The 25,852-nt window shown below is 40.7% G+C and overlaps 1 protein-coding gene and 1 pseudogene across 16 annotated transcripts in view; both read right to left on the bottom strand.

Moving 5' to 3' along the window:
- Nucleotides 1-25,852, bottom strand: part of Nsmce2 (NSE2/MMS21 homolog, SMC5-SMC6 complex SUMO ligase) — a 245,470-nt gene that overhangs the window by 130,857 nt on the left and 88,761 nt on the right. For 6 of the 16 annotated variants that reach the window (XR_010052954.1, XR_001838681.3, XR_005486582.2 and 3 more), the window contains one exon: nt 1,465-1,542. The exons of 6 other annotated variants lie outside the window; for them this stretch is intronic. Coding sequence is in view for 6 of the 10 variants with exons in the window: in XM_039078795.2 (XP_038934723.1) it covers nt 1,465-1,542 (78 nt within the window). In the remaining 4 variants the exon portion in view is untranslated. Of the gene's footprint in view, nt 1-1,464; nt 1,543-10,364; nt 10,458-15,375; nt 19,197-25,852 lie in introns of those variants that run through there. 4 more of the 16 variants (XM_063263259.1, XM_063263260.1, XR_010052958.1 and 1 more) reach the window with 3 other exon arrangements.
- LOC134479617 (interferon-induced transmembrane protein 2-like) overlaps nt 1-25,852 on the bottom strand; it is a 139,552-nt pseudogene that overhangs the window by 98,467 nt on the left and 15,233 nt on the right.

Below are 25,852 nucleotides of genomic sequence, written 5' to 3'. Positions count from 1 at the left end.
GAGTGGAGGCCGGGACATAGGACGGAAGGAAGGAGTGGAGGCCGGGACATAGGACGGAAGGAGTGGAGGCCGGGACATAGGACAGAAGGAGTGGAGGCCGGGCCATAGGATGGAAGGCGTGGAGGCCGGGACATAGGACGGAAGGAGTGGAGGCTGGGACATAGGACAGAAGGAGTGGAGGCCTGTCACTGCATGCCAAGGACAAAGGTGACCTCAGCTGGCCTTTGTCTGGCTTTCTACTCCTCGGTCTTTTACTGATGGCATAGGTTATGTACCTTCCTATTTGCAGGATCTGAACATATATATGCACCTTAACAAAAAGAAGGAACACAAGTTCTAAAACAATGCAGGTAGTTTCCAGATTCTTATGAGAGTAAACAGTGTATTCGTTTCCTCATTTACTTAGAGGATTTTAATTTTCCTTTTAAACAACAGTAACATTTCTCTTATTATCGCATAACATAATTCACTGCCGAGTTTGCTTTTTAATGGTGCTGAAGTCTGTATTGTAAAGTCCTGCACTAGCCACTCTGAGTGGCGCTGACAGACTGACGTCAGCTGGAGTGTAAGCACGCTACCTGGCCTGCTGTTCTCGACAGCCAGAGGTCTTGCTGTAAAGCAAGCTCTGCTACAAATGATCCAAACTGGACCCTTCTCCTTAGTTTCACTCTTCATCCAAGAGAAAAAGGAAGCCACAGAATGAGGAATTTGCTCAATAGAGTGGCTAATTATCATCTAAGTAATCAAGAATGCTCCATAACTATCTGGCAGTAATTCAATCAGTACCCAAGAACAGCTTTATAATTAACCATAGGGATGGAGAGAAACCTCAGCAGCTTCTTACACCCATTAACAGCCGGTAGGATCTATTTTGTTGCAGGGTTCCAACTGTATTAATACTACCGTGACTGTTAGAAACAAGTACATTTGGAAGAACTTACAGACTTAGAGGTAGTAAGTTCTTCTAAGATTGCATTTACCTGTGCTGCTAGAAATGCTTCAAGTCTCACTTCACTGGTAACCCTCACTCTCATGCACATTTAAAAGGTGTAAGCCGAGACCTGCCTAGGTGTGCTTCTGACCAGTTTATAGTGAAATTTAATGGTGAGTCAATTCAGTTGGGCACTATGGAGAGAGGGGATATGGAGGAGGATGATGACGCTTAACATCTTAGGTAATAGCAGTTATTGGACATGACAACCATTTCTAGGAGCCACAGACTCACCTAAGAGCTTCTGCCCTGTTGTCAATACTGGTACCATTTTGGCAAGAAATTGCTGTCAAAATCTGGCTTAAGTTCCACTGTACTCAAAGATAAGTTGAACAAGTTATAGAGACCTTGTGCTTTATTTTCTTCTACAAGGGTACATAGAACTTAATCGCTTATAAAAATCGCATATAAATGTTTGTGGTGCTGTTCTGAGGAAACAGAGGCAGATGAGAGTAAAAGAAAAAATCTATAACCTCGTTCATTGCCTGTTCTACTGGAATCCTTATTCGGGTCGAATTCATTGTGTCTTCCATCTTCTCTGGGTTTCACTACTGCAAGAGAGACGAGGTTAGGAAGTGACTTGACCATAAGACCAGGGTCAGTGTTGACAACGAAATGAGAGCCAGTGAAATGTTGACATGAGGACTGGAATAATCACCGAAGGTCTTCATGAGGTGGCACGCACAATGGATGATCCACGCACAAGGTGTGGAGTTTGCAAAACTGAGCAAATACTCACCCAGAAGAGCTGCTGCCACCAAGACAACGACCTAGTAATAACTCAACTGGATACCCTATTTTATGTTACTGCCACTTTGAAAGAGTCTTGTTAACTTTCCCAGGCTGATCTTCTTGCCTGGGACCAGCAAGTGTTGATCCCATGTGCTGGGATTACAAATGGTTGTCACCACACCAAAATTTAGAAGTTCTTACTATGTTGTGTTTGGGAAGAATTATTCTGATAAAGTGTGGGATGGAAGGGAATCATGGCTAATGACAATGGTGACAGGACATCTAGCAGGCTGTATCAGAGGATTCCTACAAGGAAATGTTTGCCTCAAAGAGCCTTGAAGATTTTGCTTCCCATATTACTGACTGGACCCAGGAATGCAGAGTTACTCTAATAAAATTCACAAAGACACTGATGCATCAGGAGAATAAAGAAGGTGACTTTATTAATTTATAGTGAACAATAGGAGAATCAGGCACATCTGTACCAGCTGTGGGGAGCTATCTTCCTGAGAAGGCAAATAACCAGAGCAAGGCTTGGTATGCAATAGCAAAGCAAATGCAATGAATTATGAGGAATTATGGTGCATGCATGGCACAAGGCTCTGAGAAACAGGGCTCTGTGACGGCCCAGGCAACTGAATGCTTCCCTCAAGCTGACAGGAGCTGATGGTCTGGCCACGCTGTTAAGCACTCCTCAATCAATAGTCTTTCTTTGTTCTCAGTCTGGAGATAGTAAGCACTCTTCTGATGAACACTCTCTATATATATGAGACTGAGCATACATGTGTGTGTTTCAGATGTTAGCATCTTTAGTTAGTGTATAGTCAAATTTCGCCACTCACAGTGACACAATGTCTCCTATGATCACTCAGTTGTACAGCTGATGATATGGCTGCATGGCAGAATGCCTGCACCACATATACGAGCATCAGCAAAAAACAACCAACGAAGCCCAGACCCTATCATCTCCCTGCAATCTATTAGATATCCACTTCTCAGTTCAATCATCTCCAGTGCGTACTTTCAGCTTGCTATATTCTGGGAGGAAGAGAGTTAACCACATAGTGGACTCTGCATTGCCTACAGTTCCACAAAGTGCTGGTTAAATCCAAAACAAACAGTATTTACTGTGTCAGTTTATTACAGCTGCTGTGCCAAGGCAATGAAACGTCTCAAAGTGTTGTAAGAGAATGCTTGTGTGTGTCTTTGTTCCTCTTCGGGTTCACTCACTTATTCATTATTATCCCACTGGTTTTTACAGTTCTCCTACCGTGAACTAGGAATTAAAAGGTACAAGAAACACAGAGACATGCCACAGTCTCGGTCCTCTGAAGGGCCTAGAGTCTAACTAAGAAGACAGAGTTATTTAAAACAAAGAAAGAAGAAGAAAAAGAGTACTGTGCCACATGGTGGGGGAGGGGATACTTTCTATGTGGGGCAGAGCTAGAAGATCTAGTTTTTTAAGAACTAGATTCTAAACAGTAGTAAACATCCATGATTATTTAAAGCATAATACAAATAGTTTCTCTTTCTCCTGTATAGTTTCGAGAATGGCTTCCACTAGTAAAGGTCATTAGTTCTAGGTATTTTTCTATGTACCTGTAGCATAAACATCTTTTTATGTAAATATAAACATAATTTATATACTTATATAAATGTACATTATTCATATACTACATGCCCTACTTACAGAAACATAAATTTATCATTTATATAAAACACATGAAATAGGTTACATTATATCCATATTTTTGGTAACTCTTTTTATATAGAATTACTGTTAATTATTAGATAATAAGTATATACAGAAAAGCATACAGAAATATTTATTTTGTTTAAAAAAGGATTATTTATATAGCTATTATCAGGTCAATAAATAGAAAATTCTAGCATTCAGAGATTCCTTGCTTCTAATGCCCTAAATGCCTGACCTGAGTTTTATGGTAATCCTTTGCTGGCTTTCTGTGTGGTCTTATCTTCCCCCGGCACAGAAAGTCAACATCTGCCTGCATGTCCTTAGGGTGAAAGTGGCTTTATTCCTCTGTGTGTTCTCTCTTTTAGAAAAGATTCTTATTTTCCCAAAATAAGAGTGGGAATGTGATTTGACTTTAAATAGCAAGACATCTTTGCATGGGGGTCCTGTCTTCCTGGGTAGAGAGGACTTCGAGCTGGGGATAACAGGAAGAAGGAAGGGGTGAGAGTGCTTACTTGTTGAGGATGTTTTCATAAACATACATTCAATAATTTCAGTGCTTTCAGTAATATGGTGGTTCAAATACTCTATATGTGGAATCTCCAGGAAAGAACTCTGCTCTGTTACTTCTTTGAACTTCCTCCATTGTGCCAGATTTATGGAATAATGGAGATTCTTATGCATGTGATTATAGCTCCTAAGGAGTTATGAGAGGTCAGCAGTTTAACTTTCCACAGTACAAATAGTGACTAGACAATAAAGACACAGAAAACAGGGAGAATGCGAGTCCAATTAGTCCTTTCCTGGAAGAGTTTCAATTGTCTTCTCTGCACATACATAGAAAACATGAAGAAGTCTGAGGTAATAAAAAGATAAACTTAAATTCTTTGATATAAATTTCCAACACATTGTCAAGTGATGAGAGAAGACTATAAACTATACACCCTACTTATAGAAACATAAATTTAACACATAAACACATATAACACATGAAATAGCTCACATTCTACCCATATTTTTGGTAAGTTCTTTTATATTGAACTATTTATGTTATTATAATAATAAAGATAATAAATGTATACAGGAAAGAGTATGCTGTGAAATGATGTGCACATATGCAATACTAGTGCCTATGCACTCATCCACTCATCCCTTTCCTACCATGTACATAAACGGGTTTACATGCAGACATGCCTGTGCATATTCCTGTTCAGACACAGAAAATGACTAGGAGAACACATAGCAGTCGCTACGTTTATGAACTGGATTTGGGAAATTCCACTTTGAAATATTCTATGTTTACACATCTTGTTAAATATGTATATTGGCAGGTACAATAGCACACATCTTTAATCCCAGCACTTGGGAGGCTGAGGCAGGAGGTTCTCTGAGTTTGAAGCAAGTCTGGTCTACACAGTGAGTTTCAGGACTGCCTACGTTATATAGTGAGACTTGAAACACCACTCCTCACAGTGTATTATTTCTATAGCTAGGAAAAAACAAGTTAACAACATATCTCAAAGGGGAAATACCCCCCCACACACACACAAGAAAAAAAGGACGAGAAAATAGAAAGTATTGGAGCAAGCTTTTGAGTCAAAGTAAGACTGTGCAACTGTGTAACTAGCAGAGTTGAAATGAGAGGAGACAAGGAGCAGACATTAGGAAGGAAACAGAAATGGTACCTGAAAAGCTACATAAACTGGTTGCTTAGCAACCAAAGCATTCTCAAAGCATCCCTAGTACCACAATCAATCAACCAACCAACCAACCAACCAACCAACCAACCAACCAACCAACCAATCAATCAATACTGAAGAAGCCCATCTGGTTCACGCTAACTCTAATTTGTATTAAGAACGTGATGAAGAGGACTTAACAGTCAGAACATAAAATGCGATTCCTACTAAATTAAGAGTTTTATAACCAGTTAAAGGAAACTAAAGATGAATACAAGGGAGTAACAGGATATAACAGGAATGCTAAGGAGTAGTTTGCATAGAATATGTAACTTCTCAGGAACTACAGGCAGAGGCCATTAAATGGTAAAGAATTCCAGACATCAAAAAGTTTAAGAACTATGACATGGAGGTGACCCTCCACACTGCAGGCTCTGTACTTTTCTGTAAGGCCATATTCTTCTAGAAGATCACAGGGCTGGCAATTAGTTATAACTAATTCTGGAAAGTCACTATCTTTTTGCAATGCAGCTGGTCACCTCATGCAAGAATCTCGTGTATCTGCTAGTTCTGATAAGAGAATGACTTATTTATTCATCACTAGTTTCCCGGTCTAAACTATCAATGAACTCTGAGTTATATTGCACTTATTTGTATGTGTGGAATGGTGGTGGAGAGCAGGGGTGGATGAGGGTTCCATCGTGCACAGGCACCACAGTGCATCTGAAGACATCAGAGGACAACTTGTAGGAGTCAGTTCTTTCATTCCATCTGATGGGTTCTGGGGATCAAAACCGAGGCTGTCCGGCTCGACTGTATGTGCCTCTCCCTGATGAGCCATTTCACCAGCCCACAACTACTTTCTTTAAAGAACGTTAAGAGTATTACTACACATAGTACACATCTCTGCTCTGTAGCAAAAATAGGTGTGAGAGGTGCAGACGACGAAGACCTGTCTATGAATTGTGAACTGCTGACACTGGAGACAAAGGACACACGCTACTGTGCCTTGGTTGTGTGTCTGAAATCCTCCATAGTAAAAGTGGGCACATGCTTAATTTTGTACCTAATAAGGAACATCACGGGGTTATTAATAGTATTGACCTAAATGTGCAATCAAAACATCGAGCTGTCAGGATTTGTGATGCTTACTTGCTTGACAACAATAATGAACTTTACAGCAGACGATAGTCCCTCCATGTGCTATGCTTATACACAGCACTTTCAGAACCATTAACTCAAACGATCTTCACAATCAAACTGAGATTTGGGGATAACACTCTGATTTTTAAAAAAGAAACAACACAGTTCAGTACATTCATTTATTTCTCTGGCATTTATTCAACATCTTCTTTATGCTAGAAGGTCAGTCCTAGGTGTTAGAAATAGAGGAAAAATGTGGCTCCTTTTATCAACAGTGCACAGCCTTGCAGAGGAAACAGCCACAGTTGGAAATTCTATCATGAGATCTACGCTACAGAGAAGCAAAACTCAAGTTTTATGAGATCACACTCTGATGCACAACACTGCACTGGTTTTGCCTAGACTGCAGCTTGTTTTTTGTTTTTTTTTTTTTCTTTAACAAAATGCTGGCCACAGCTTCTTGCACTGATTAGCTGTGAGTGGGCTTTGACTCAGGGTGCAAACATGCAATGAGGAACATGATGGGAGTCGTGCAGCAACACAAAGGGAACAAACATGGTTTCTAATCTCGGCGGTGAGGACAGGCTGTGAATAAGCAGCTGGCCTCTGACAGCTTACCAGCACTGAAGTCTCATATATGTTAATAACTGTTCCTGAAATACACTGTTCTGTTCTGTGCTGGTCAAACCATGTGACAGCAATATGGGCGAAGTTGGCTATCATTCCCCTGCAAATCTTTAGCATATGGCTTGGGATCTCAGGATCAGATCACTTGTGACTGCCTATAGAGCATAGTGAATATCTTTTCCTACATAGCCTATGATTCATGCCTCTACTCCAAGACAACAGACTTATTCTATGGAACAGTTCTATACATCCATCCTCTCAAAGATTCTATAAAACAATACTTTGAAAAGTAAATGGCCAGGATAGTACATATTAAATGCAAGATTAGATGTTGTAATTTTTTCTGTGCTATGGAGTCCAGAGCCTCCAATGAACTACATCTGAATCTCTAAGATGTTATAATTTGTAATCAACCACCAGTTTATGTCATGATTTTGTTCAATGCTTAATCTTCTATTTCAAAGCCTCAAAATTTTGCTGTTGACCCAGATCTGTTGACCTACTATGCATAAGCTCAGTGACAAGTTAGTAAATGCAGGTTCCTCCATAGAATTAACAACTGTGCTTGCTACCCTCGGCTCTCCAAAAAAGGAGGCAGACAGGATCCAGCAGACACAGGCCCTGACTTGGTTTTGCTTCTTCTTCCACTGGGGATGTCTCTAGTCTTAGGTACTTGTTTCAAATCATTCTGCCTACTGCACTAAGACTCAATTTATGAATTTGGCCTAGACTGGCCATTTCTTTGTCTTTTCTTTATTATTTAATATATAATATAGAAAAAAAAGTGTTAATGAGCAGCTTAGAAGAGTTACATTATTCATCAGACATTCAATATTCACATAAGGACAAAAACAGGTGAAAGAAAGGCGGTTGTTTCGATTTATACGAGATAGAACTATAACTGTTCTTTTTTAACGTTACAACATTTTAATTAATATCTCTTTAAAGTCTAATGTCTCTTAACTATAAGCTTTATAAAGTACAAAATAATTTATACTTTCTTTTTTTCTTTTCCATCTTTATTAACTTGAGTATTTCTTATTTACATTTCAAATGTTATTCCCTTTCCAGATTTCCAGGCCAACATCTCCCGAACCCCTCCCACTTCCCTTCTCTATGGGTGTTCTCCTCCCCATCCTCCCCCCATTACTGCCCTCCCCCCAACAATCACATTCACTGGGGGTCCAGCCTTGGCAGGACCAAGGGCTTCCCCTTCCACTGGTGCTCTTAGTAGGTTATTCATTGCTACCTATGAGGTTGGAGCCCAGGGTCAGTCCATGTCTTTGGGTAGTGGCTTAGTCCCTAGAAGCTCTGGTTGGTTGGCATTATTGTTCATATGGGGTCTCAAGCCCCTTGCTATAATTGTTCTTATCCTCATTTTCCCAAGGGGAAACAAGACTTGACTATCAATAACAGGAGATTCTACTGGCTGCAATCTAAAAAGTGATACTCTTTGGGCCAAGGTGATGGCAGACATCGTTCCTGTACTTTGGAGGGTAGGGCAGGATGCTTTGAAGTTGAGGCCAGTTTGAACTACACAATGAGATTCTGTCTCAAGAAAGAAAGGGGGGGGAAGGAAGGAAGGAAGGAAGGAAGGAGGGAGGGAGGGAGAAGGGGAGGAGGAAGAGGAAGAGAAAGAGGAAGAGAAGAGAAACCAACAGTAAGAAACAAAGAGGAGAAGGGAGGGGAAAAGAGATGTTAGGATTTCTGTCCTTGTAGAATTAAGGAGCCTCATAAAACTATGACTTGTTAGGGGAGGGATGGTCAGGAGGAATGGAGAATTATGTTTTTGAGAAAGTTACTGAAAAGTATGAAGATATTCTAAGCTGTACTTGGAATTCCAGTACTTGAGAGGTGGAAGCAGGAGGTCACCTTCACCTACATGAAGCTGTTTCAACACACACACACACACACACACACACACACACACACACACACACACACACACACACACACACCACACCCCACACCATACCTTTCAAAAGACATTCTGATGCTAAGACAGCTCTGCCTGAAAGCTACATTTGGAGTTGACAGTACTGTTCTAAGAGTCTGAACAGGTAACTGAAGTAGTTTCCAGCATCAGCAGGTTTTCATGTGGCATCAGACCTAGAGGCATACATGTGCTATAAGCAAGTGTCTTTCACTGAGCTTATACATTCAATCTTTAATTTAGATCACCAAGGATAATCGAATGATAGAGTGCTAACTACAAAAGAAAGGAGACTCCTGATTTGTTTTGACTCCAGGCTTTTTAAACCATAAGTGCCCGGATGGAGAAAGTAGAACTAGAGAGAAAATGCTGGACTAGACTGAGGAGAAGCTGGACTTTATCTAGAACAGAGGTTTGGGGCCACTGGCTTCCTGAAATCCTTGCAGCACCCCTGGCTTTGTATAAAGCATCTTCAATAGAAGTACTTCTTTGGGTGCCTCACAGACAGCTTCAAACCAAAGTTGACTTGTTTTCATTCCTTCCCTCCTGTCAGACCCACTCTGTATTCTAATTATTATTGGCAGAATGCATACACAAGAAAATCCATTTGAAAAAAGGTTAAAATATTCAACTATTCATTCTCCCTTGCCCTCTCTCCCTCCCCTATTCTCTCCCACCCTGACACACACACACCTCATAGTGTTGGGGCTTGAACCCAATCCATGCTAGATAAGTGTCCTGTCACTGAGCTGGAGCCCAGCTCCAAATGATCCCAATGTGCACCTTTTACATGATCGAAAGCATTTACTACTCCCGGTTTGATTTTAAGGTCAGTTGGAATCCTCTGCGTAAACGTACTGGAGTGATATCGCTGAGCCATAGGGAAGATCCTTTAGTGTTGAGAAACCATACCCACTTCTACAGGTTTACAGCTCTACCAGCAGTGATTAAGGGTCCCCTTTGTCCCTTTGCCAGCATGTTATTTGCTCTCTTAATGAAAGCCATTCTGACTGGGGGAAGATGGGCTCTCAACGCAGTGCTGATGTAATTTCTCTGGTAGCCAGTGAAGTAGACCCCCCCCCCCTTTTCACGTTTAGTAGACATTTGTACTTTCTCTTTTGAGAGCTGTTTGTTAATTTCATTAGCCTGTTTGTTGATTGGGCTGTTTGGTTTCTTGTTGTTTGTTTTCTGAACTTTTGAAATATTCTAGCTTTTAATCCTCTGTAAGATGGAGAGCTAACAAAAGTTTTCTCCTGCTCAGTAGGATGTCTCTTGATCAACTGTTTCTTTTGCTGGGCAGAAAGCTTTTCAATTTCCACTGATGCCTTTATTCCCTGAGTGAGTAAAGCTCCATTTAGAAAGCCCTGCTCGTTCCTGTGTCTTCAAGTGTTTTGCCCACTTTCCCCTCTAGCAGTCGGCATCTGTCTATACACAGCTTTGACCCATTTGCAGTTGACTTTTGTGTGGGGTAAGACTCGGAGCTCTAACTGGTTCATCAAAGAACAGAGAAGTGGGGGCACACTCCAAACACTTTAAAACAGTTTCCAGTGATTTCTAGAATCTTACCTCAACCTTTGCAGTGAACTTCAGATCTCGGCCTGGGTTTTGGTTCTGCCTCATGTAAGCTTTGTGACTTAGGCTTCTGAGCTTCTGTCTCCCCTGAGTGGAAATGTGAACAGCTCAGAAGACTGTTGGGTGACCGCTAAGGTTAGATAAGGCAGAGTTGAGCATGGAGCAGGCGCACACTGATTGGGAATCATGCTGTAGGTCACCTGCTACAACTGGCCTGTTGCTCTGTTCAGATCTGCACCATGACTGACAAAGGTAACATATGCGCTCAGCTCTCTTTGGCTGACTATATCCATCATTTCCTTAGCCCCAGATGCCCTTTCTAGCTTTCTCCTGTGAAATCCTATCCAGGCTTTGAGGCCCAGCTCAAATGTCAATGCTTCCAGGAAGTCTTCCCTTTATTCTCTGATCAAAACTCCATCATGTACCCTGTGTCTTCCCAGTGCACTGCTGCAGCTGTACTTTAGTACCTGTTGCACATCACCTGCACTGAACGGGTAAGCACTGCCAAGGCAGGGGCCATGCTTTCTTTAGTTTTATTCTCAGTATTGGACTGAAAGGATATCATACTAAAAAATTTCCAAAAGGAATGAAATTTTACCAAAGTAAAATACCAATTACTTATGTCAAGCTTTGAAATAGTTTTTAGAAAAAAATCTAAAAATATTACTGATTTAATTTTAACAATACATAAAGCAACAAAGAAATTATCTAAAATTTCACAGTTTGACACTTAAGACTCAATGCATAAAATAAGATATTGTTTTAAAATTATCAAAATGATTCAAAAAAGCTGCGACACCAATTGTTATCATAAATGACCATCAAATGAGTAAGATACTATGCTGATACCAACTTTCCAAATACATACTTCCTAGAAACAGACTAAGGAAATACAGAAGAAGTAACATTGCTATTTTCAAACAGGGAGATTGTAGGCATCTTTTTGCCTTCTTTTCTTGACCTAATTTTTTATAATAGACATCAATAGCCACAAAAGTAATTCAAAAAAAGATTTGATTAAAGTTCAACTGGACTTGACAACATCAAGGGTGGGTAGCAAAGGCTTCTAGACTCTTTCAGTCTTAGTGCATCTGTGCTGACACAGTGAAATGTCGAAGCGCAGAGCTAAAGCTGCAGGGCTGACAAGGGCACTAACACAAGTGGTCCCGGCTCTAAGTACAAAGTGGTGTGAACAGACTTTTGTTGGTAACCTGCAGCTCTGGACTGGGTGAGCTGCTCAGCACCTCTCCCACCTGTTGTATGACTGTGACTACCTCTCTGAGTGACAGGTTCCATGCCCACAGATTGGAGCATGTCCACACTCTCCTCCCTGTTGTCTGAGGAAGCAAACACAAATACCCTTTTATCAGATGTCTACCAGAAGCAGGCATGGTGGGACATGGTATATACCAGTAATCTCAGCACTATGTGGAAGCAGAGAACTGTTGTGGGTTTAAGGGCAGCCTAGGATGGATATGAAAATCCCATCTCAAAACACCAATGTAGCAAAGCAAAGCTAAGCAAAACAAAGCCTCTCTACCACACTGGCAGGAGATGGCAGGTCCTTTCTCACATATCTGGATTCTATTTCCTGTCTGTGACGCAGATCTGTAGACTAATACCTACCCTCACCCATTTTAAGGATGGATCTGCTAAATCAGAGGAGTTCACTCTAACTTGAAGGGAACTTAAAAGCCCGGTTAGCTGTTGGAGGATGTATCCTCAGTTATTCCAGCCTCTACAGAACATGGCTGTCTGTGGCACTCTCTGGTACAGTCCTCTGAAAATGGAGTGGGGTCATTGAAGGAAGCATTGATAGATGGCGAGGATAGGGCTAATGAGGGAACAGAGATGAGGAAGAGAGAGCAGGCCTGAGAGCAGTGAAGAGAGAACAGTCAGGCTGACAAGGAGGAAGAGATTCTTGTCTTCCTGCCCAGTACTCTTCCAAATTCACTCCCTATCTCTGCTTCTCCATTTCTCTCCCAGTCTTGTCCCCACCTTCTTCATTTTAAAAATTTACTCCCAAGCCTCTAGATGAACACATTCCTTGCTTAAGACCTCACTAGGAAGCAGGGGTGATCTACAAAGCCCAGTCTGGCTTCTCAGCTCCCGTACTGGGATCTCAGCTGACCTGGGCATCTATCTGGGGCAGGGAGGCACAGTGCAGCAGAGCAGCTGCGACACACCTGCCTCATGTTCTGCCACTGTGCTCCTACCTAAGTTACACGCTGACCATGGGAAGGCAAGCCCAGGCACTGACCTTCCTCTTCTGTTACGGCTCTAGGACTGGGTATGTTTGAAAATGAATCCACAGAACAACTGGACCACAAAATCTGAGCTCTCCTCACACGAGGCCTTTGGGCAGGAACATGTTGTTTCCAGAGTGCATTATCTCAGTTTCCAGCAGGTCAACTTAACACGCCAAGAAAAAACCAGGACAAAAATCTGGATTCTAAATTAGTTATATTTTTGGAGAAAATTACACTCATTTTTTGTAGGCATAAAAAATTGAACGGAGCCCAAGTACACTTGGGCATACTATATAGAGGCAACACTAAAACCACAGGATATAGCAGCTAGTGAAAAGTCTATCAAAACTCATATTTTGGAAATTATTTCTTGGAAAAATAAAAAACCAGTAATGATCTGGAAATACCTTCAAGTAAAGTATGTTATTTTTACACTCCATAAAACACTACGATTTGTCTGCAACTGTCAAAAGCCACACTACACTCCCTGATATAGAAAATATAATGTCTTTGCAGACAGTTTTGCTCAGCAAATAAGTTTAATTTGCTACTATGTAAAATTTTTCTTGGAAATCAAACTGCGAAATGAAAAGTGAATCCCTTGCTAAATAAAACAAACAAACTGAAAGGCGACCCAGTAACCCGTTGATGGGGTAGGCTGCCCTAGGGATGCCCTGCCTTCTTCTCAGAGCTGACTTTCTCTCCACCTCTTCTGCAGCTCTCAAGAATCCTGACAGCTAACAGCGAGCCAGGTTAAACGGCAGCCTCTCAATAGCTGGTCAGTAGTGTAGCGGCGCTGACTACCAGAAGAACGGCTGGGTTGGAGGTGAGAGACACAGGATGGAAAGAAGTTCCTAGAGAACTTAAAATAATGCAACAGTGGACAGAGGACCATTGCTGTCCAGGGAAGCAAACCATTCATTTGGCTAATTTGCTTCCTGAAACTGGCCCCTAAGCCTCTTCAAGTGAAAAAGCCCAATATGTAATAAAACCTGATTTCACACTTGGAGGGAAAAAAATGTAAGAACAATAAATTCTCAGACTCACCACAGGATCAACAGATACAGCCTACTAAAGACATGCTGCCTGTGAGGTAAGCCATACTATTTACCTCTCTGGATAGAGCCACTCAGTTTTACTTGCCTTTAATCCCAGCACCCAGGAGGCAGAGGCAGGCAGAATTCTGTGAGTACAAGGCCAGCCTGATCTATATCCATAGTTAATTCTAGGACAGTCAGGAATTATGTACAGAGACACCCCTGTCTATGAGTGAGTGAGTAAGTGAGTGAGTGAATGAAATGAAAAAATGAAATTTTAAAAGGGAGGCTGAGGGCATAGCTCAGTGGAGAGTATTACAGTGCATGGATGAAGCCCTGGGTTCAATTCTTAGTACCAGGAAACAACAGTGGAATAGTGTTTAACCCTAGACCAAATAAAATCCTATCGTTTGCACGATATGGGTAGATCTTTAGGTTGAATGAAACAGGACATAAAAAGACAAATACTACCTATGACTCATTTATGAAAACCAGGAAGTCAATTTTGAATGATGTACAGTGATCACCAGAGTTGCAGAAGGAAAAGAGACTTACAAGGAAAACTAAGAAAGAAGGGTGCTAGAGGAGGCCTAGACAATAGAAGGGACTGGGTTAAGAAAGGTAAATGGCTATGCCCTGTGCCTAGAAATGGAATAAGGAAACTCATTAAGTTGCACCATAATATATGTTAATAATTATTTTTAAAGTAATTTAAATATTAATTAATTCTTATCTGTTGAGAAATGGGGTTGGGGTAGTAGTCAGTAAGGGCCAGGGTAAGAGTGAAGTCTGTGTGTCCTTAGTCATTCCATTTTAGCATTAACTATGTAAATATGGGCCTGAACGAATGACTCAGTGGTTAAAAGCTCAAGCTCTTCTTCCAGAGGGTCCACGTTTGTTTTCTTGAATCTACATGGCAGCTCACAACCGTCTGTAACTCCAGTTCCAGAGAATCCAACTCTCCTGGGGAAGCCCTCTTCTGAACTGTGTGTATATCAGCATTCAAGTAGCACGCAAACATGCATGTAGGTAAAACAGAACACACAGAAAAAATGTTGCAAATACACTTCACCAACTGAAGCATTTATAAGGAAGGCTTTTACCTTCAATAACAAATAGACAAAGGACTCAAACCATAAGACACTGGAATGAGAAGAAACATAAAAACAGCACGACAGAAATGCAAAGGCAAATCACAAGAGATCACCTTGCTCCACTTAGAGCAGCCATTATCAAAGGCACAAAGTAGCCCATATTCGTGAGCATGTGGGTCAAAGAATACTCTTGCACACTGTTCATAGGAGTGAGAATTAGCACAGTCATTACAGAAGACAGGATGGAGCTTCCTAAAAGAATAAAACAGGCCCAAAGATAGAATTACTATATAGGATCCAGTAATCTCGTCTCTATGTATAAACAGCCAAAGGAATAAAAATCAGGGTCAACTGTTCTCCCAGGTCCAGTACAACATCATCTACAATGCTGCATAAGTATCTTCCAATAGATGAACACACACACACACACACACACACACACACACACACACACACACACACACAGGGAGAGGGAGAGAGAGAGACACTGAAATACTATCCAGTCAAGAAGAGGAAGGCCTGTCATGTGCAGCAGCATGGATAAGCCTGGAGGGCGTTTAGCTCAGTACGGAGAGATGAGAGAGCACAGATTCACTTCTGTATAAAGTCTAAAGGAGCTGACTTCCTGGTAGTCAGGCCTACAATTTACAAAGTGCGTGCATGGAGGGAGGAGAAGCTTGTCAAAGAGTGGAATAGGTTGAGTGATGATGGAATGGGATGAAGCATAATTCAAGACTTATAAGTAGATTTTGGATGTTGTCGCCATTGGAAAGTAGATAAAGTGCTAAGCATGTCAATTAGATTGACTTAGTCATTCCACATTGTAGAATCTAAAATCCTATCCAAAAAGTTACAATATGTTTGCATATTTTTTTTGAAAATTAGAAACACTGAAAAATAGTTACTAGAACAAAATTATGACATGGTTGTCACTGGCCTTTAAAACATGTAGATAGTTTAGTAATTTGCTTGACTGCCTTCTAAGTTAATGCACTGACTTTTAAAACTGTCCTAATTTTTGGCATAAAGAGTTCAATACATGACTGTTACATAAATGAACAGAAGCAGAAAAATGAAACGGCACAGACCAAATAAAGGTAACAGTTGGGAGAGAGATAGGGATATACCTGATCTGCAGTCACAGTACTACTGGTTTATACTGACACTCAACTAAGCTAACCCTTTCAGTTTACAGTCTGAAAAGGCTTACTTACCTAAACCCTGCTGCACTCACTTTAAAGACGGGCCAAAAATTCACATGCCTCCAAAGCACAGCTATCAGCAGAATATGTATACAACCATGGGGCAGGAGAATGCTATGGTAAAACCCATATTCCCTTCTCTAGCTACAAGGCACGGATGGTATCCTTTTGGGACAAAACACCTCAGGGATATTCCTGGAGTCAGAAGCTGACTGCAAATAAGGTGCTGTGTATTACATCCCGGACTCAGGAGCAGCTGAATCTAAGCAGCACCTCTCATGCAGTCCTCACACATCTCCTGGAACTCATATAAATCCCCAGTCTTTACTGGGAAGAAATCTGAATAAAAAGATTTCAAGCCTCTGAAAGGGTTTTGGGTGTGGTTGAGATGGCTGACTTTGAAAACTTAGCAACACAGGATACACTATGAGTAAGTTCTTAAAAAAAAAAAAAAAAAACTAACTCACCAGATCCTTCTGAAAGGGTTCTTTTATTAATTTCAGTGAAGTCAAGCAGAGAACAAGTTGTAATATGAAACACAATTTATGCAACTATGTTGAAATTCTCTACCAGAGTTGCATCTTCTAATGTACAATTTTATGGTAAAATAATTTCAAAATACTATCAAAAGTTAGGCTAGGCTCCTTTTGGTTTTAAGACTGTCACAGGAAACCCCCCCCCCTTTTTTTATATAAAAAGTAATGGAAATTCTAAGACAAAATAATAGTGTCTTTAAATTGAAAAAAAAAAATCGAAGAGCTGAAACTAAACCCCAATTGAAATTACACTGTTGGGCAACTCCAGAAGCTAAACAAAAACATGTTAAAATAGAAATTGCAACATCAAGGGAAAACCATTCTCATACAGAGTTCTAGACTCAGCCCTGGCTGATTATGATCAGACAGCTGATCCAGCCTAGGTTTCCCACAGTCAGCCTAAGGCTGCTCATGGTTTAGCAGCCACTTGGGTAAGGCCGACAGAGATCCCCTGGGTGGGTCTGCTCTGCCTTTCAAAACCCATGAACTTCCCATTATATAATCTCAAATAAGGAAAGCACTTCCTAAGCTAAACACCAGGCTGCAGTACCGCTTGCCGCCCACGCTAAGAAAGGAAAGGAAGGAGCTTTGTGAATGGCAAAATCACCTTGTCGGGTAATGACAGATTAGTGAATCCTGCTTACTAGTCTACCAGGCTGTTTAGCAAAACTTCCAGAAGCCCCAGTATCTAAACTAAAATTTTCATATTTTATTCATCTCCTATAAAATAATCTCTTAAAGTAACCACAGAATTCTGAGAAGCTTGTTTTTCCAGAAAGCCCAAGAAAAATACTTTAGTTTCACCACTCTCAAATTCATTTGACTTAGAAACAAAGTAAACATATTACTCTATTTAATATCATTGCACAAGCAAATTCACAAGAATGAAATGTGTTCAGAGTTCCTAGAAAAAATGTAGCAATGCAGGCTGCCAACTTGTTCAATGTCAAGCTCTAGGCAGCGCAGGAGCACCAGCAGTGACTCAGAATGAATCACGCTTAAGCTATTTTTGCTTTTAAAGTCCTGCCAGGAGCTGTGTTAATATTCAACCCAGAGTAAATTTAGCTCAACAAGAAAACAAGTGTTTCCATGGTTGCTTCTGCACAGTGTTTATGGTATATGCGCAGCCATTCAGCCTAGGAGCCCAGCCAGATCATCGAAGTTGAAATGCTTGTCTCTCATTTACATCCAGGCACTGGAACATGAAATACCAAATGCAATTCAGGCTATTCTTCTGTCTGCTGTCTACCTGCCTTCCTGGATCCCAAACAGCAACACGGAAGACAACACATCATTAAAGGGTTCTCTTCAAGTCTACGCCCCTGAAGGAGCTCTAGTAGACTGCTGTCATAGGCTTTACTGGGTTTGTGTTCCAAGTCAAAATCACACTTCTCTGGTAGTGGAGGTGTAACAGACTAAAGTGCTTAAAGGACTTAGCAAAACATTAGGAAATTAGAAGGACAGATATCACGTGGAATCTTTACATAGGATCAGACAGTGACTGGTTATGTGGCTGGTACTCAGGTTTTAAAATAAATTAGTTACAGGCAAAGAGTAAGATCTGACTGTCTATGTTAGAAGAAAAAAATTACACGTAACATAAAATTTATTATCTTGACCCCCTTATTGTTTTTGCAGCAGAAAGAAAGGTTACTCACTACACTAGACAGGGCAGCAGGCTGGGCACAGGAGAGCCACCAGCAATCCAACTTAACCTTCACAAGCACACAACCCATCAGTGCTACAGTTTCAGTTCTGAGGGTCCCTCAAGGCCAGTAACACAAAAGCCTGCCTTCCATGTGGTGCTGCAGTGAGGCACAACGTTCAGAATGTGGACCTAGTGGAAGGAAGCTAAGTCTTCTGGAGCAATGAGAGCACCCTTAAGGGGATCTAAGCCCATTCCATCTTCCTCTTTGCCCGTGACTGTCATGACGCAAAGAGGCCTCCCCTTCTACAGGTTTCAGTCATAGAACACTGTATTACCATTGACCCAAAGCAGTAGTGTCAAGTGACCACAGACTGAGGCCTCCGAAACCAAGAACCGAAATAAACTTATCAAAAGTTGACTGTCAGGCATTGCGTTATAGTATCAGAAAGCTTACACGATTAGTATTAAATACAATTACACTAGTATAAAAACAGTTCTCTAGGACTTTTCATCTTGTACAATTAAAAAGCTACCGAGTGATTCTTTAAAAATTCCTACTTTCAGAATATGCCATTTTGATTCCAAACACATAGGACTTTTGTGCTTGGGTAGCAGATGAATTGGGAAGACGGAGGAACAGATGCTAGAGCATTCCCTAACTAAATCTACTCAAAGCTGGAATTTCTAGCACCATCTCTCGACATCACGCTATAGTCATACATAGTGGTTAAGATTTTACTCAGCAAAAATACTGTTAACTTTCCCAGCAGAGGTATCTAAAGTATGCTGCACACACCTTAGAATATACACAAAATCATGTAACTTTTTATAATGAACTTTTATCTAGGAAAGAGAAAAGGTTAGGTTTCATTACCAAAGTAAACACTGATATGATATACAGCATATATACAGACAAATCAACAAAATACAATTAATTTACGGTGAGCAACAGAAAAAGCATGCAGACCACATGCTCTAAAGGTCACAATTCCCAAGAAGCAGGACGAGTGTTCTTATCTTCCTTTCTAGTGCAGTGTTCTGGACACGCAGATGGCCACTACTGCAAAGGCAATGAAGTAGAAAAGACTGGGTCACACACGGAAGAGGACAGAGAAACTGCAACCACGTAAAGCATGTGTGTAGACCAGCCAAAGGGTCTGGCACAGCTGTGATGACAAGACTGGACACAGCAACAGTCACACAAGCAGCCTCACTGTTCCAAAATATTCCTCTTTAGACAAGCAGGACGTTAATTATTCACGGCGGTTCAGTATTTGGAAGAAGCTTTTTGCAGGGGTAGTAAGTAGGATCTTTTGAAATCATGACTCGAAGGAACAGCCATCAAAAGTACTTTAGTGATAGAAAAGGTAGAAACTCCTAAAACTCACTTGAATGGATTCTTTAAGTCCTATGTGAAGTATCTAGGCTAGGCCTTGGCATATAGCAACAGGCACTTAAAAGAACTATGTGGATGAAAAGGAATGCATCACACTTTAAGCCTGCAAAAAACTTTACTTGAAACCCAAACTTTCTAAATGTGTAGTTACCTATATATTAACTGTGTATGTAACTTTCAAACTCTCAAGGCCCTGGGGACCAGCAGTAATTTATAAAATAATGACCTTCTGACTCACTTGGTCACTGGACTGACTCAACTCTACCTGAAAGTTTTGGGTTAGAGGAATGGTTAGATATCTACAAAAAGAATATACTCAAAGTTAAGCAGAGGAGTATGTGAGACAAAGAGAAACAGGTAAAGTGTGAGCTTTAAAGAGAGTGGAAACATTCTTTATGATACTATACAGCATGCAATTGTCAAAGCTACTTTACTCAACAATTCTAGTTCTGGACACATACACAGAAGAACTGAAGAATGAACTCAAACAGACAGATATAGCCCGATAGTTATGATATAACTGACTGATTCACGTGATAACTGAAAAGTAGAAACTCAAAGACCACTAGATGAATGCTTGAATAGCATGCGGTATGAAAACTGGAACACTACCTACTCTTGGAAATGCATGAACTTGTGGTATAGGTGGGGTACACACGGGCAAGCCAGTGTGGAGCATGCCCTCGTATACATAGACGGACTAGTCAGATATATCCAGACAGGAAACACTACAGTGGAAACCGATGAGCAGGGGATGATTTCTGTTTGAGATACTGAAAACATCCCAGCCTTGTGGTGGTGACAACTGCACAGTGTGAATATACTAAATGCCAGCAAACTGCATGCTTAACAATGTTAAAGTGTGAGTTTTAGATCACATATAATTCACCACACACACCAAAATGCACAGCAGAATAAGCCCTAGGGGAAATGAACGTTAGTAGCAGCGGCTCATCTACTGTAACTATATGCCCTGTCAGAGTTCTCCTTAAAAACAGGGGAACTCGTGCTTGAGGGTAGGAAACATCAACTCTGCACTGTCTGCTTGATACTATAACTCTAGTGCTGCTCGAGAGAGAGAGAGAGAGAGAGAGAGAGAGAGAGAGAGAGAGAGAGAGAGAGAGAGAACGAGAGCGAGCCTGCCTATTAATTAAATAAAAATCCTAAGAAAAGCAAAGGGGATTAATCTGTGTCTAAGTCTTGTCTGTTGTACAGTGTCGTGTACTGACTCCCACTAATCCATTTCCTCCTAAGGACACTGAGCCTCCACAATGCAGCCTTCCTGCTTACTTTTAGCTTCCCTTCTCATAACGTGACCTCATCTCTAACACCCACATATCTCCTAGTCCCGGAGGCTAGGCTTCCAGATTTTCCTGCTCCCCTGAGCCCTTGATGATCCTACTGCTCCCTAGGTTGCTTACCTTGCTCTGACCTGTAACTTCTCTTGACTTCCGCCTTGTGTTTATTTTGGCTTGATGGAAATGGCCTGCTATTGGCCTTTGGTACTCTAAACCCAGACATGGTTCCCTAATTTCGGCTTTTAACCTCATATTTATCTTGCTGTGAGGCACAATTCATCCTGGCAATAATTAAATAGGAAGAACAGTTAGATAATACTGGCTCAAAATTTTAATATTCTAGCCATTTCCTGCACAGTCTGGAGCTGGAAGGAAGGAAGACGGGGAAGAAGAGAGACTGAAGGCCTTGGGTGACCTCTTCTATTAAGACGATACATTTGAGTGGCATCATCCTACAGAAATGAGTATTTATTAAAATATCCAAAGAAAAGCATAGGCACAGTGAGGTATGGGCAGTGAAGTGACACTGAGTGACTAACCTTTATATGCTGCATGACAGTTTGACTGTACTAACGAATGGAGATAACCTAGGAATCAAGAGATGTCTTCAGTGGCATGACTCCTTCTGCTTTTGGTGCCCTCAAGGGAAAAGCACATGGTAGAGAATAAAAATTTAGGAAGGAAAAAGAGCACAAATGTTCAAGATTTATTTTAGATATTATACTCTTTCAAAGACAAATAGCTAAACTCCTTTTCCCCATTCTTAAACGGGAACTTAACTTCTGACCAACTATTATTTACTATGAATATAATTTTTGGATAAGAAAATATGACAACACATGGGCCCGAAGATTTGTAACTGGAATGGAGAATGACTTTTCCTTACAGCAGGTCTATTGTGTAAAGTAAAGGAGTATGCAAGGCTCTCCTCACCAGTACCTACCTCAGTGAGCTCTGCAGGATGGATCCAGAATACACAAGGAAACACGTCAGAACATCCAACCAATACTCTTAACTGTCTTTGGGTTAGCATGTATAACAATGTAAGAGTCAGTACCAGAGAGGCTGAGAAGTGTGTTTATGTGGCACAGTGATAAGTCAATTACAATCTAGCAACAAAGCAGGAACTAGTGAGAATCTCTGGATGATCAATCCAAGAATCTCTACAGAATAGTCTAGGTCTAATGTGTAAGTATCTGAGGGAGACTACAAAGATGAGTGATACACTGACTATTCTTCACACCACAAGTTGGGATACAAGTACACGTCAGTGGTGTGAACAGTGTAGAAACTATAACTGAGGGATGAGAAGGGATGCCAGTGCCACTGATGGAGGTGAGGGGGACAGCAGAAATATGCTGAAGGTGAACAAAGCTGAATCAGAGCAGTTTACAAGGATGTACATGTCAAAGCCAAAGGATAGCTACCTATGATAAGCGCATACTCACGATCCCCTTAGGAGGCTGAGACAGGAGAATTGCAAGTTCAAAGTTAGGTTGATATAGTCCTAAAAACAAGCAAGAGAACACTGTGTGGAAATTCCTTACTTGGCAACACTGAGGGTAGACAGTATTAACTAAGTAGTACCACTTCAAAAGTAAGAGTGAGATGACATTTTTTCCTAACAGTATTCCAAAAGCTATCTTAATCACAAAAACTCCCTTGGATTTATATGCATAAAATTATGATCTTATATTTTACTACTGGTTATATGGTTGTGTTTAGCACATTGTCCATTGCTATACGGCTAAGCACCTTACAATGCAAATTGCACTAAGTAAGATGTATCTTTATGGAGTTGTCTCTAAGGTTTAAATCATTCAGTAAGGATCAGCTAGAAATGAAAGTTTATGGAGCAGACTTATCTTTCAAATTTAGAAAAGGAAATTCCCCAATTATTTCTACCAGCCTAGGCGTTACCTAGATCTGGATATACTTGTAAAAAGCACCACCTGCCATTACTCAATGGGGGTTTCCTAACTTTTGTTCACGTTGGGTTTCCATGTCAGAAACATCTGCTTCTATTTTTCCCCAAGCAAAACCTGGGTAAGGCGAGTGCTACTCCCTGACAATGAGATGGGTCCTTCATCTATAAAGTGAACACTCTTTTCTAATGCTCCAAAGGGCACACACACATCAGAGGAGAGAGAATGAAGTGTGAGTACCACGGAAGGAAACGACTTGCTAAGCACGCTCCCAGCACCGTGTTGCTGCAGGCTTGTTGCACCTGTATTATCCTGGGCTCTGTAATAGGTGTCACTGAAGACTATCTTTAATTATAATTACCTTCTTGAGAATACATGACTCCGTTCTAAATTGAGCAGGATTCTTACCTCTCTACTTAGTCAAACTTTAGTTCTTCTAAGTCTTATTCAAAACTCACTTTCTCTAAAAAGCCATCAGTCTGATTTCAAAGATGGCTCATTTTCAGGTGGTGATTACGTGAATCACATGTGCTAGCCCCTCAGTGTTTGCCTCCTCCTGTTCTCTCTTAGCAACAGTACACTCTCATTTCTTTCCCAGAATTTATTATTCATATTCACTGCTTAAAGGTCTACAGCATATTCAACATGTCCTATCACCTATTAAAGCATTAGTAAACACTTGCTGGATATAAACTTTGCCTATCTTGTAAGGATAAAAATCTCTTGCAAATAAGGAATATGCTAACACTTCTTTTTATTTTACTAAATACCTGGATTGTGCTCAGGTATGAGAGAGATACTCAAAAGTAGCCAACAAAGGGGAAGCAGTTGAAGCTAAATTCTCCATGAATCACAATCTCAGCTCAAGCTGCTGTGATATTTGAATGAACATCCTTGTCCCAGACAAAGTGGATGAGTTTGAAGAGTCCTTTAAAGACCCTGGCTCTCCAGGGGTAAGATACCAGGGAGAGGATGAATAACAAACACATGGCCATGATGTTTCAGCAGTTAAAAATCGCTATTATTTTTAAATGAACTAATACACATGAGCTGCTGGGGTAGACTAAAGACCTCCAATTTGTCATGCAACCAAAGCCAGCCTCGAACGTGTGCTCTTCCTGCCCACTGCCCCCCAACTGCTAGGATTAAGGCCTGTGTCACTACACACAGCTGTCCTACTACCTACAGCATTTCTTCTCTAGGTTTATTATTTTAGATTTTTTTTAACGTTTTAAAAAATTATCTTTATTTAGGTTTTTCCGATTTTATTTTAGATTTTACATTTTGATTTAGGGCATCCTTTTTTAAAAAATATTTTTGGGAATTATAATCACATCATTTACCCTTTTTGCCTTCTCCCAAATCCTCCCATGTAATCTGTAATGATATTTTCCCGAATGACTAAGCTGGGGCTTGAAAGCCACCTTTAACTCCTTATTTTCTGAGGTCTAAGATTATATTCAGACAGTATCCCATCTGCACACACTGCTTGATTATTCTCTCCTCCCCAGTCAGTCTCCAGCAAACATTTCAGTGGGCTGTTGTAAGCAAGAACTCTTCCCATCCCAGTCTATCCTATGTGCCACAACAGTGTCATATGCTTCAAGTTCAAGCTCACCAGATGACACAGCTAATGAAAAATGCAGCAGTCTCTGCTATTTAATTATAAATTGGCTTACTTAAGGCAAAAAGTGACATCAGCTCACCCTACCCTTGTAATCCTTGCTCTCATATACTCACAATTTTATTTAAGTACATTACTTGTTCCTTCTGTCTTTTCTTCTATTTCTGTTCATAGATTAATGATAATCAGCTGTGTATATATGTGTGTACACACACACACACACACACACACACACACACACACACACACACCCAAGGCTACACAGTGATTTAAATATTATCATCAAGTAATAAAGCATTTTGTAGGTGGATAATTTTTTCCATGTTATGATTGCTCCTGATTTTCCCTATTGAACACTACAGAGAAGTATCAGTATATCAGGTATTTGGACTGGAATTATCACATTCGCATTTATTCTCCAAAGTATTATTTATCAGAAAATACATTAAAGTATTGGTACACTTTTGAATTATCTATTAGCACTTTTTGAATCTATCTATTAGCTGTATACAACGCTCTTAAATTATCACTGGATTATGTTAAATTTAACCTTTGGATGCAGCCAGTGTATTTTACTAACTATGGGGATGATGTGATATCTGTGACTTGAAAATTCAACTCTCAACCCTCTGTTCCTGTCAGAGATCCTCTTTCCTCTTCCCCATATGGTGTCCAGTCCTCAGACTATGCTATAACTAGGTCAGCGGCCAAAGAATACCTCCCTACCTTAAAAGCTTGTTCTCAAAATAGAATACATTTTCTATTTATTCAGACTAGGTCATGGGGAATTTGCTATTTACATAAAATGAGTCAAGCAAGAAGAGAGAATGCTCTATTTCAGTTCCTCTGTATCTACTGGGATATACTGTAATCAAAAGCAGAGGATGCAGAGTAGCTGAGATAGGCAGAGGACAGAATTCTGTTCATTCAAATAGAGGCTGGATTTTTTTTTTTTTTTTGGTTCTATTTTTCGGAGCTGGGGACCGAACCCAAGGCCTTGCGCTTCCTAGGCAAGCGCTCTACCGCTGAGCTAAATCCCCAACCCCGAGGCTGGATATTTTAATATTAGGTTCCATTCGACACGGTCTAACACAAAGCAATTAGCACATTCAAAGCTACCATAAAGTTCACCTCTCATTCCTCTTCTTCCCAAACAACCCAGCACACATTCTCCCTAATCTGTGCTGTCAGACAGTCCTTTCCAGATTGAGACTGCCTTAGAAGCCTCTCTCACTTCACAGATGTGATTTCATCTACATTGGGAGAAAATTGCTGAAGACTGTGATGTCCATGAAAAGACAGAAGGATTACTATAAGCAAAGGAAGAAAGAGAGGGATGGGATGTACCATGATGAGAGGAGCAAGTCTGGAGGTGAAAGACAATAGACTACTTTCTAGGGATTAGGAGTGTCTGGTTGATGGGGGCAACCAGAGGACCAGTACTCAATTTTTGACAGTTTCTGGAGTACAAGC

Source organism: Rattus norvegicus, chromosome 7 (genome assembly GCF_036323735.1).
Source record: "Rattus norvegicus strain BN/NHsdMcwi chromosome 7, GRCr8, whole genome shotgun sequence".
In the NCBI taxonomy this organism is placed as follows: domain Eukaryota; kingdom Metazoa; phylum Chordata; class Mammalia; order Rodentia; family Muridae; genus Rattus; species Rattus norvegicus.
The sequence above is the reverse complement of the archived record's forward strand: the minus strand, read 5'-3'. Positions and strand labels throughout refer to the sequence as shown.